The sequence below is a fragment of the Carcharhinus amblyrhynchos genome, unplaced genomic scaffold (genome assembly GCF_965287045.1).
Source record: "Carcharhinus amblyrhynchos unplaced genomic scaffold, sCarAmb.v2.hapA chromosome_578, whole genome shotgun sequence".
In the NCBI taxonomy this organism is placed as follows: Eukaryota; Metazoa; Chordata; class Chondrichthyes; order Carcharhiniformes; family Carcharhinidae; genus Carcharhinus; species Carcharhinus amblyrhynchos.
Genome location: NW_027650318.1, coordinates 55,445 through 68,221, shown reverse-complemented (window position 1 = coordinate 68,221; position 12,777 = coordinate 55,445). Strand labels below are relative to the sequence as shown.

General features: G+C 47.2%; 2 protein-coding genes across 3 annotated transcripts in view; one reads left to right on the top strand and one right to left on the bottom strand.

Moving 5' to 3' along the window:
- Positions 1–6,622, top strand: part of sv2a (synaptic vesicle glycoprotein 2A) — a 37,896-nt gene extending 31,274 nt beyond the window's left edge. Inside the window, exons 11-13 of the mRNA XM_080184145.1 lie at positions 1,694–1,897; positions 3,007–3,166; positions 4,101–6,622. Coding sequence (XP_080040271.1) covers positions 1,694–1,897; positions 3,007–3,166; positions 4,101–4,284 — 548 coding nt within the window. The 3' untranslated portion in view covers positions 4,285–6,622. The remainder of the gene's footprint in view (positions 1–1,693; positions 1,898–3,006; positions 3,167–4,100) is intronic.
- A 97-nt stretch (positions 6,623–6,719) lies between these two features.
- Positions 6,720–12,197, bottom strand: bola1 (bolA family member 1). Of its 2 annotated transcripts, none has more exons than XM_080184149.1 (2): positions 12,063–12,197; positions 6,720–7,302 (listed from the first exon to the last, which is right to left on the bottom strand). In XM_080184149.1, exon 2 carries the CDS (start codon positions 7,279–7,281, stop codon positions 6,844–6,846), a length of 438 nt encoding a protein of 145 aa, XP_080040275.1. In that variant the 5' UTR covers positions 7,282–7,302; positions 12,063–12,197; the 3' UTR covers positions 6,720–6,843. The 2 variants fall into 2 exon arrangements, with proteins under 2 accessions (XP_080040275.1, XP_080040274.1); XM_080184148.1 differs by having other exon boundaries at positions 6,720–7,299.
- Between the last annotated feature and the right edge of the window lie 580 nt (positions 12,198–12,777).

The following is a 12,777-nucleotide window of genomic DNA, read 5'->3' as shown; positions in this document are numbered from 1 at the left end:
GTGAGTGGAGATAGCATTAAGCATAAGTTAAAGAGATGTGCATTGTCTCCAGACAGGACAGTAAGTGAGATGTTGCAAGCCCAGGCAAGTCATGGGGGTTACAGATAGTGTAACATGAACCCAAGATCCTGGTTGAGGCCGTTCTCATGTGTGCAGAACTTGGCTATCAGTTTCTGCTCAGCATTCATGTCACACTCACACTGTCTGCGCCTTTAAGACTTGATTAGCTGTAAAGACTTGCATTCTAATCAGTATTCTGTAAACTGAGTGTGTGCCTTTATATGCCCTGTTTGTGATCAGAACTCCCCACTCACCTGACAAATAAATTTGTTGGACTTTAACCTGGTGTTGTGAGACTTCTTACTATATGTGTTTAGTCAGTGGATCTGTGGCTGAATGAAGGAATGTGTGTGTATGTGTGTGTCAGTGAATCTGTGTTGTGTGAGGGAGTGTGTATATCAGTGAATCTGTGTTGTATGAGGGAGTGTGTGTATCAGTGAATCTGTGTTGTGTGAGGGAGTGTGTGTGTGTCAGTGAATCTGTGTTGTGTGAGGGAGTGTGTGTGTGTCAGTGAATCTGTGTTGTGTGAGGGAGTGTGTGTATCAGTGAATCTGTGTTGTATGAGGGAGTGTGTGTATCAGTGAATCTGTGTTGTATGAGGGAGTGTGTGTATCAGTGAATCTGTGTTGTGTGAGGGAGTGTGTGTGTGTCAGTGAATCTGTGTTGTGTGAGGGAGTGTGTGTGTATCAGTGAATCTGTGTTGTGTGAGGGAGTGTGTGTGTATCAGTGAATCTGTGTTGTGTGAGGGAGTGTGTGTGTATCAGTGAATCTGTGTTGTATGAGGGAGTGTGTGTGTCAGTGAATCTGTGTTGTATGAGGGAGTGTGTGTGTATCAGTGAATCTGTGTTGTGTGAGGGAGTGTGTGTGTATCAGTGAATCTGTGTTGTGTGAGGGAGTGTGTGTGTATCAGTGAATCTGTGTTGTGTGAGGGAGTGTGTGTGTATCAGTGAATCTGTGTTGTATGAGGGAGTGTGTATATCAGTGAATCTGTGTTGTATGAGGGAGTGTGTGTATCAGTGAATCTGTGTTGTGTGAGGGAGTGTGTGTATCAGTGAATCTGTGTTGTATGAGGGAGTGTGTGTGTATCAGTGAATCTGTGTTGTGTGAGGGAGTGTGTGTATCAGTGAATCTGTGTTGTATGAGGGAGTGTGTGTATCAGTGAATCTGTGTTGTGTGAGGGAGTGTGTGTATCAGTGAATCTGTGTTGTATGAGGGAGTGTGTGTATCAGTGAATCTGTGTTGTATGAGGAAGTGTATCAGTGAATCTGTGTTGTATGAGGAAGTGTATCAGTGAATCTGTGTTGTATGAGGAAGTGTATCAGTGAATCTGTGTTGTATGAGGAAGTGTATCAGTGAATCTGTGTTGTGTGAGGGAGTGTGTGTATCAGTGAATCTGTGTTGTATGAGGAAGTGTATCAGTGAATCTGTGTTGTGTGAGGGAGTGTGTGTGTGTATATATATATATATATATATATATATATATATATATATCAGTGAATCTGTGGTTAAGGGTTTGTGGATCTGTCTGTGGGAGGGGGGAAAACGGGGAAGGGAAGGTTTTGGGGATTTCCAGCTGCACAGGCAGCACGTTGTTTGATTACTGTGGTGATGAATTGTGTCATTCTGCATACAGATTTCTTTGACTATAAGCTGATGGGCTGCCGTCTGATAAACAGCACCTTCCTGCACAGTAAAGAGGGCTGTCAGCTTGACTTCAGTGATGATAACAACGCCTACATGATCTACTTCGTTAGCTTCTTGGGATCCCTGGCTGTGCTGCCTGGAAACATTGTGTCTGCCCTCCTTCTGGATAAGATTGGTCGACTTAGGATGCTGGGTGAGTGACTGGGGGAATCTAGGGATTGAGAAGCTTTGATTAGGAACGTATCTGGAAATCCCACCCCCCATGACTTACAGAGGACTTCGGAGCAGCAATAAGCAATTCAACCCTTCGAGCCCTGCATTGCTGATCTCTCACTGGTCTCATATCCATCTCCCTACCTGTTCCTCATAGGGGCTAGATGGCCTACTCCTGCTCCTATTTCTTATGTTCTTATCCTTTTAACCCATTTTCTTATCAGAAATCTATCTCTTTCTTGAAACCAATGATTCAGACTCCACCGCGCTATGGGGCAGCGAGTTCCACAAATTCACCCCCCTCTGTGAGAAGTAGTTCCTCCTCAGCTGAGTTTTAAATCTACTGCCTGTCACCCTATACCTGTGCCCTCTAGATTGCCCCACAAGGGGAAACATTTGGTCTGCATTTACTTCCATCAATCCCTTTTAGTATTTTATATACCTTGATCAGATCCCCTCTCATCTTGTTGCTGGCCTGGGACTAGACTGAACAATGAACAAAGAAAATTCCAGCACAGGAACAGACCCTTCGACCCCTCGAAGCCTGCACCGACCATGCTGCCCGACTAAAACCCCCTACCCTTCCGGGGTATCCCTCTATTCCCATCCTATTCATGTATTTGTCCAGCTGCCCCTTAAAACTCACTACCGTATCCACTTCCACTATCTCCCCCGGCAGTGAGTTCCAGGCACCCACCACCCTCTGTGTAAAAAAACCTGCCTCGTACATCTCCTTTAAACATTGCCCCTCACACCTTAAACCTGTGTCCCCTGGTAACTGACTCTTCCACCCTGGAAAAAAGCTTCTGATTATCCACTCTGTCCATGCCCCTCATAATCTTGTAGACTTCTATCAGGTCTCCCCTCAACCTCCATCACTCTACTGAGAACAAACCAAGTTTCTCCAACCTCTCCTCATAGCTAATGCCCTCCATACTAGATAACATCCTGATAAATCTTTTGTATGCTCGCCAAAACCTCCACTGCTGGAGTTAAACAATGTCATCTGGATTGAAGTGTAATGTAGAAGGCTGGATATTTTCTAGAGTATAACTGCCTTTCCCTCTCTCTCTTTCTCTTCCACCCCAGCCGGCTCCAGCACACTCTCCTGTATCAGCTGCTTCTTTGTGTCTTTTGGTAACAATGAGTCTGCGATGATTGCACTGCTCTGTCTGTTTGGGGGAGTAAGCATCGCTTCATGGAATGCACTAGATGTCATTACAGTGGAACTATATCCATCTGATAAACGGTACGGGTGAGCTTGTCTCAAGGGTTCTGGGCACCCAGCTACATTCCCTGAAGTTTTTCTGTTGGAATTGTGGGCAAAATTCCAGATTAAATTTAAAGTTTAAGTTTATTTATTAGTGTCGCAAACAGGCTTGCATTCACACTGCAACTAAATTACTGTGAAAATCTCCTAGTTGCCACACTCTGGCACCTGTTTGGGTACACTGAGGGAGAATTTAGCACAGCCAATGCACCCTAACCAGCACGTCTTTTGGACTGTGGGAGGAAACCCACACAGACACAAGGAGAACGTGCAGACTCTGCACAGTGACCCAAGCTGGGAATTAAACCCGGGTCCCTGGTATTGTGAGGCAGCAGTGCTAACTACTGTGCCACTGTGCTGCCCGCTGGGGGCTGAGCATCCAAGAGGAACACTGGATCCCAGTCTCTCACCACTCCATGGGTCTGGGGTTCCCAGTCAGGGGTTCCCAGTCAATGTGTCAGTTTTCCTGTGACTTGTTAAGCCCTGGTATCCCTTGGTTTCCAATGTTACTGCTGTCTCACCGCTTCCCTGTTTCCAGTGCTACTGTGACCTGCTTTCCTGCTCTATTTGGTACTCCCTGTCTCTCTCTGTGTTTTCCTGCTCTATTTGGTACTTCCGGTCTCTCTCTCTCTGTGTTTTCCTGCTCTATCCAGTACTCCCTGTCTCTCTCTCCCTCTGTGTTTTCCTGCTCTATTTGGTACTCCCCGTCTGTTTTCCTGCTCTATCCGGTACTCCCTGTCTCCCAGTCATCCTATTATTTCCAATCCACTCTATTTTCCTGTGCTTGGTCTCTCTCCTCGGTTTTTCTGCTGTTATGGTGCTCCTAGTCCCTTGCTGTCCTGTCTCCCGGTGCTCCAAGCCTCTCTGGTGGTGTTTAAAATCAGTAACCACTGTTTCTTTTGTGTCCTGGCAGGACCACGGCCTTCGGATTCCTCAACGCTCTCTGTAAGCTGGCGGCTGTGCTGGGCATCAGTATATTCCAGTCCTTTGTGGGAGTGACGCGAGCGGTGCCCATCATGCTGGCTTCTGTCGCCCTGGCAGTGGGCAGCTACCTGGCTCTAAAACTCCCAGAGACTCGCGGCCAGGTGCTGCAGTGAGTCTGGCTCCAGCTGAGCCCCTGTAGTTGTAGACACTGTGACTCATTCTTCTCTCCCTTTTTTCATATTGTTCTTGTATGTCTTCCCATGTGGACAATGAAATGAGATTCTATAGCACTCATTACCAGCTCCTGTAGGAGATGTAAATATCCCCTCCGGTATTGTATACATGGCTCACTGTACCGACCACACAGCGAGTCCAATATAGGTCAGGACCCCTAGGAGCACAGACCCCATAGACTTTAGTGAGCCAGCCACCCGAGAGCACAAATATCTACCAATAAACGCAGCAATCTCAGTCTGTAGGTATTACCTGAATCATTCCCTCACTGTAAATACAGCATTTGAAAGTGCAATATGGCTGAGAAGGCAGGACCAATCCTGAGGCAGTCACTGCCAGGCCCTGATGGTGTGATCTGTACAGTGACCCAACTTTTCCGTTTCCTGGTATCAAGACAAACTTTGTGCAATTTTTAGGTGTAGGTGTCCAGAGTTACCTTTTCCTGTTAGAATCAGTCCAGTAATCCAGTCTGAGTGAAGCACAGGGCCAGCTGGGTGCGATGGGGAGAAGAGTCAGAGTCAGCTCCTCTCCATTTCTAACCAGGGGTTACGATGACCTGGGAGGGGCAGGAACACAGCCACTGACTAATTCCAAACCAGACCCAACTGATGAATCTAAGCACACACTCACATACACACACACTGAGCCCCTTGAGTCTGGTTAGGAGACAACCCTACAATCGCACTGACCGTCTTGTTACAGATGTTTATATCGAGGGCAGGACAGAAAGCAAATAATTTACAAGTGAAAATATCACAATCAGAAGCTTAGCGGTCCAATCCTAAGTCGAGCCCCCTTGTCTCTCCCTGTCCTGCCCCTCTCCCCCATCCATGGTGCTCACTTAAGCAACAGTAGGCCAATGTGGTGACAATCAGTGGCTCTGTGGCTATTGTATGGAGTGAACCTTGTTAATCGCCAAATATTTTTCTACTGTGTCTTGTTTTAATTCTCTGGTGAGAGGTTTGTTCAGACTCGTGAATGCTGTAGATTTAGAAATTGTGTGTGTGCGTGTGTGTGTGTAAATGGTTTTGTGCAGTTGTACCACTATTCCTTGTACTTGGATGCTGCCTTGTTGTCTGTCTGTGTAAAATTCTGTGATAGATGGAGGTTATCTGTATAGTTTCAGATATAATAGAGTACAATTGTAGAGTGTCTGAATTTTAGCTGTTTTGTATTATACTAAAATAAAAAGAAGCCTATCATTGGCGAAAAACTCCTCAGAGCTGTAACAAAATAAATAAAAACAACAGTGGACCATCCGTTGCTGGGTGTAATCCCTTTGGAGTGTCTTTGTTTTAATATCACCTTTGGAGAGAAGGTGAAGGAGGAGCTGCAGTGGACCTCAGTACCCAGGGTCTGAAAGGCAAGAATCAGGTTCTGCCTTCTGTATCTCCCAACTGAACGCTTCCTACTGAAGACAGGATAAGGATTGTGCCCCAAAAATCAGCTCACCACCACCTTCTCAAGGGAAACTAGGAATGGGCAATAAATGTTGGCAGCCAGCGACACCCACATCTCATGAATGAAAAGTCAAATATCTAAAACCATTTGATAAGGTGCCACACCAAAGATTACTACACAAGATAAGAGATCATGGTGTAGAGGATAACATATTAGCATGGATAAAGGATTGTTTAGTTAATACGAAGAGTGTAGAGATAAAAAGCATCTTTTTTGGGTAAGCAAGGTGTAACTGATGGAGTGCCAGAGATTAATGCTGAACTATTTACAAATTACATCCGTGATTTGGATGAAGGGACCCAAGGTATGGTAGCTAAATTGGCCAATAACATCAAGATCTGTAGAAAAGTATGCTGTCAAGAGAAGGTAGCGAGTTTGCAAAGGGATATAAACTGGTTAGGTCAGTGGCAGATGGGCAGAATGTGGGAAAACACGAACGTGTTCACTTTGGCAGGAAGAGGAGAAAAACAGTATTCGTTTTAAACAGAGGAGATTGTTGGTACAGATGGAGCTGGGTTTCCTTGTACGTGAATCACAAAATCACCCAGCAGACAAACTCAGTGCTGAAAAAAGTTCTTCAATGAGGGACTTGTATTACACGGAAAGACTTTATAAGTTGGGATTGTTCTCCTTTGGACTGAGGTTTAAGATGTTCAAAATTACAAAGGAGGTTGATAGAGCAAGTGGAGAAAAAAAACAGAAGAAGAGTCGGTAATCAGAGGACAAAGATTTAAGATGATTTTTATACTGGGTTGTCACGATCTGGACAGGTGACAGAAACATATTCGATAATAGCAGTTGAAAGGAAAATGGGTAAATTGGGAAGAGTGGGAGTTAATAGAACAAACAGTACTGGCGTGATGGGAAGTGACTGTTTCCTGTTCTGTGAGATTCCACACCATAAACATAAAGCTGCAACGCAATGGGATTTATTTTCATCAGCAAAGTGCCATTTTTAAAAGTAGCACCTTAGGTTTGTAACGTGACAAGAATACTCGCTGTCCATAACTGTCCTGTTTGCCAGGGCTCAGCGTCCCTCAGTCCTTTGTAACTGTTCGATCTTTGCCCACCATGTGTGGGTCGTGTTTGGAGCCTCCCAGACAGGCCGGGCTCTTGTCAATGTGCGGCTCAGCTCCCCACTGCTTGGGGGTCTTGGCCTGGATGGAGAGGGCATGCACCCTGGTCTGCAACTCCTGCCTCAGGGCCTCATTGACCATCCGATGCCGCTGGAGCAGGGGCACCCCCTCAAACCTCTCGCTGACCACCACCACTTTGAAGTGGGTCTCCGAGCCTGCGGGCACTGCGTGCATGTAGCTCTCATTAATGACCTGCAGGTGTGTGGGTGCCAGACACTGCTCCAGCTTGGCGTGGATGGCACTCTCCACTGGTCTCTCCATGGCATGGGCTGATGTCGTCATCACAACTCTCGAGCTGAGGACTGGCACCGAGCGTAGCAGCCTCACCAGGAACCTCATCCAAGCTGCCTTCACCACCTGCTGACCGAAGCAGTAAGGTTGGTTAGCAATCCAGAGGATGGTGAGTGAGGCGAGTATGCAAGGTGCACTGACTGTATAACCTCTTTTCCTTCAGCCTGCTTCCTTCACTGCATCACTGTCTCCTTCCAACGCTAACTCTCCGTGCTGGTTTTGTGCAGTCTCCAGAAATTACTGTTAAACTCAGAATCCTACAGTGCAGAAGGAGACCATTCAGCCCATCGAGTCTGCACCAACCACAATCCCAACCAGATTCTATCCCCACAATCCCATGCATTTACCCTAGTACAGCACTCCCTCAGTACTGATCCTCTGATAGTGTGGCGCTCTCTCAGCACTGACCCTCCCACAGTGCAGATTTATATGAAATGCATCTTCAAATTCTGTGGCCTAGGACTCTGCTCCTCCCTCTGTGACTGGATCCTGAACTTCCTAACCCACCTAACAACACCTCCTCCGCGATCATCCTCCACCCTGTCGGAGGGTCAATGCTGAGGGAGCGCTGCCCTATCGGACGGTCAGTGCTGAGGGAGCGTCGCACAGTGGGAGGGCCATGCTGAGGGAGTGTCGCACTGTTGGAGGGTCAGAGAGTAGAGCCAGTAAGACTCAGAGTTGTGGTTGCTAATCAAAGTGGGCCAAGTGGACTGAAGTGCGTTTATTTTAATACGAGAAGTGTAACAGATAAGGCCGATGAACTCAGCTTGGATTAGTACAGGGAACTATGATGTTGTTGCCATTAGAGACTTGGTTAAGGGAAGGACAGGATTGGTAGCTTAACATTCCAGGATACACATGTTTCAAGCAGGATAGAGTAAGATGTAAAAGGGCTGGGGGAGTTGCACTACTGGTTAAGGAGAATATCACAGCTGTACTCCAGGAGGACACCTCAGAGGGCTCATACAGTAAGGCAATATAGGTAGAGCTCAGGAATAGGAAGGGTGTAGTCACAGTGTTGGGCGTTTACTATAGGCCACTCAACAGCCAACGTGAGATAGAGGAATAAATATGTAGGCAGATTTTGGCAAGGTGTGAAAGTATCAGAGTTGTTGTGGTGGGAGATTTTTAACTTCCCCAGTATTGACTAGGACTCACTTAGTGCTCGGGGTGTGGATGAGGCAGAGTTTGTAAGGAGCATCCAGGAGGGCTTCTTGAAACAGTATGTAGAAAGTCTAACTAGGGAAGGGGTCATACTGGACCTGGTATTGGGGAATGAGCCTGGCCAGGTGGTCAATGTTTCAGTAGGGGAGCAGTTTGGGAAAAATGACCACAGTTCAGTAAGCTTTAAAATACTGATGGATAAAGATAAGTGTAGTCCTCAAATTAAGGTGCTAAATTGGGGGAAGTCTAATTACAACAATATTAGGTAGGAATTGAAAAATGTAGATTGGGGGCAGATGTTTGAGGGCAAATCATAAGAACATAAGAAATAGGAGGAGTAGGCCATCTAGCCCTTCGAGCCTGCCCCGCCATTCAATAAGATCATGGCTGATCTGTCGTGGCTCAGTTCCACTTTCCCGCCCTCTCCCCATAACCCTTAATCCCCTCTCTTATCAAAAACCCATCAACCCGCGTCTTAAAAATATTTAGCGAGGCAGCCTCCACCACCTCAACGGGCAGAGAATTCCAGAGATTCACCACCCTTTGAGTGAAGAAGTTCCTCCTCAACTCCGTTCTAAACCGCCCCCCCTTTATCTTGAGGCTGTGCCCCCTAGTCCTACTGTCTTTTTTGAGCGGGAAGAGTCTCTCCACCTCTATCCTATCCATCCCACTCATCATCTTATACGTCTCAATGAGATCTCCCCTCATTCTTCTAAACTCTAACGAGTACAAGCCTAGTTTATTCAGCCTCTCCTCATAGCTCAACCCCCTCAACTCCGGTATCAGCCTAGTAAACCTCCTCTGCACTCCCTCCAAGGCCAAAATATCTTTGCGCAGGTGCGGCGCCCAAAACTGCACACAGTACTCCAGCTGCGGCCTCACCAATGCCCTATACAGCTGCAGCAAGACCTCCCTACTTTTATATTCAATCCCCCTCGCTATGAAGGCCAGCATCTGGCACGTGGGAGGCTTTCAAGTGTAAGTTGATAGGGATTCAGGACCAGCACATTCCTGTAAGGATGAAGGATAAGTATGGCAAGTTTTGGGAACCTTTGAAAACGAGAGATATTGTGAGTCTAATCTAAGAGAAAAAGGAAGCATTTGTCAAAGCTCGGAGGCTGGGAATGCACGAAGCAAGTGTGGAATACAAGGGACGTAGAAAGAAACTTAAGTAAGGAGGGCTAAAAGGGGTCATGAAAAAGCATTGGCCAGCAAGATTAAGGAAAGTCCCAAGGCTTTTTATACATATATAAAGAGCAAAGAGGGTCGCCAGGAAGAGGGTTGGCCCACTCAAGGACAGGGGAGCGAATCTATGTGTGGAGCCAGAGGAAACAGGCGAGGTATTAAATGAGTACTTTGTGTCAGTATTCATCAAAGAGAAGGACTTGGTGGATGATGAGTCTGGGAAAGTTTGAGTCATGTTGAGATCAAGAAGTAGGAGGTATTGGCGTTCTTGAGAAGCATGAAGGCAGACAAGTCCCCAGGGCCTGATGGAATATACTCCAAAATACCGAGAAGCAAGGGAAGAAATTGCTGAGGCCTCGAGAGAAATCTTTGTATCCTCACTGACTACATGGGAAGGTCCCAGAAGATTGGAGAAAAGCCAATGTTGTTCCTTTGTTTAAGAAGGGTAGCAAGAATAATCCAGGTGATTAGAGGGAAGAGAGTCTTACGTCGGTAGTAGGGAAATTATTGGTAAGGATTCTTCGAGATAGGATTTATTCCCAATTGGAAATAAGTGGACATATTACCTGGAAGCTATATGGTTTTGTGAAGGGGAGGTTGTCTCACAACTTGATCGAGTTTTTCAAGGAAGTGACAAAGATGGTTGATGAGGGGAGAGCAGTGGATATTGTCGACATGGACTTTAGTAAGGCCTTTGACAAGCTCCCTCATGGCAGACTGGTGCAGAAGGTGAAGTCACGTGGGATCAGAGGTGAGCTGCAAGGCAGATATAAAACTGGCTCGATCAAAGACAGAGGGTAGCAGTGGAAGGGTGCATTTCTGAATGGAGGGCTGTGATAAGTGGCGTTCTACAGGGATCAGTGCTGGGATCTTTGCTATTGGTAATAATATATATATAAATGATTTGGAAGAAAATGTAATTGATTTGATTAGTTAGTTTGCACATGACACAAATGTTGATGGAGTTGCGGATAGTGATGAAGACCATCAGAGGAGACAGGATATAGATCAGTTGGGGACTGGGGCAGAGAGATGGCAGATGGAGTTTAATCCAGACAAATGTGAGGTAATGCATTTTGGAAGGTCTAATACTGATAGGAAATATACAGTAAATGGCAGAATTCTTAAGACTATTAATAGACAGAGGGACCTGGGTGTATAGGTATACAGGTCACTCAAAATGGCAATGCAGGTAGAGATGGTAGTCAAGAAGGTATACAGCACGCTTGCTTTCATCAGCTGGGGCACTGAATTTACAAGTTGTCATGTTGCAGCTTTATAGAACCTTAGTTAGGTCGCACAGAAGGATCTGGAGGCTTAGGAGAGGGTACAGAAAAGATCTGCCAGGATGTTGTTTGGTATGGAGGGCACTGGCTACGAGGAGAGGTTGGAGAGAATTTGGTTAGTTCTTATTGGAACGGCAGAGGTTGAGGGGTGACCTGACAGAAGTCTACAAGATTATGAGGGCATGGGCAGAATGGATAACCAGAACTTTTTCCCAAGGTGGAAGAGTCAATTACTAGGGGGCATAGGTTTAAAGGAGATGTACAAGGCAAGTATTTTACACAAGAGGGTGGTGGGTGCCTGAAACTCACTGCCGGGGGAAGTAGTGGAAGCGGATGCAATAGTGAATTTTAAGGGCATCTGGACAAATACATGAATAGGATGGGAATAGAGGGATTTGGTTTCCAGAAAGGGGGGGGGATTTAGTTAAGTCGGGTAGCATGATCGGTGCAGGCTTGAAGGGCCGAAGGGCCTGTTCCTGTGCTGGAATTTTTGTTGTTCTTTGAAAAAGATACAAAAGTCTGAGGTCACATATCAACAGACTCAAGAACAGTTTCTTTCCTGCTGCCATTAGACTTTTGAATGGACCTACCTTGCATTAAGTTGATCTTCCTCTACACCCTAGCTATGACTGTAACACTACATTCTGCACTCTCTCCTTTCCTTCTCTATGAATGGTATGCTTAGTCTGTATAACACGCAACAAACAATACTTTTCAGTGTATGCCAATACATGTGATAATAATAAATCAAATCCCTCAGTGCTGACTCCAATACAGTGCGGTGCTCCCACGGTAACGACTCCAATACAGTGCGGCGCTCCCACGGTAACGACTCCAATACAGTGCGGCGCTCCCACGGTAACGACTCCAATACAGTGCGGCGCTCCCACGGTAACGACTCCAATACAGTGCGGCGCTCCCACGGTAACGACACTAGGACAGTGCGGCACTCTCTCGGTGCTGACTGTATTACAGTGCGGAGTTTCCTCGGTACTGCCTCAATTACAGTATGGCGCCGCCTCCGTACTGACTATTAGTTCTCCCTCAGTAACTACACTATACAGCACGGCGCCCCCTCGGTGCCGACCCCGTTACAGCACGGCGCCCCCTCGGTGCCGACCCCGTTACAGTACACCACTCCCTCGGTACTGACCCTATTACAGTACGGCGCTCCCTCGGTAACAACCCCCTTACCTGCGGATGGAGGAGCAACGCCGTTAGAAGGTGGTCGAAGGCCGCCAGTTAGCACATGCGCAATGGCTTCACCGGGTGTACCAGCCGGTGAGCGCGAGACCGACTGTCAACCAACGGCCACCGGTCCTCACTGCACCTGCGCGGCATATCCCACAGCCTGCCGGGAAGTGTAGTCCATGGGCAAGGGGGCGGCGGGATGCCAACAGTAGCCCCGCGCAGACTGCCGGGAGTTGTAGTCTGTGGGTCTCAAGGCGGGAGAACAAGTCATCCCGCGCACTGGCTGCCGAGAGTTGTAGTCCCTGAGCCGGTAAGGGGGCGGGAAAACAACAGAGTCCCCGCGCAGAGCCTGGTGGGAGTTGTAGTCCATAAGTCTGAGGGCGGGGGAAGGTGTTGTCTCAGAGACCGTGGAAGGGAAGGCTGAGAGAGAGAGGGATGGAGTTGGGGGATAGCCGGAGAGAGATGGGGCTGAGGGATAGGCAGACAGACAGAGAGAGAGAGAGAGAAATGGGGCTGAGGGATAGGCAGACAGAGAGATGGAGCTGAGGGATAGACAGAGAGAGAGATGGAGCTGAGGGATAGACAGAGAGAGAGAGATGGAGCTGAGGGATAGACAGAGAGAGAGAGAGATGGAGCTGAGGGATAGACAGAGAGAGAGAGAGATGGAGCTGAGGGATAGACAGAGAGAGAGAGAAATGGGGCTGAGGGATAGGCAGAC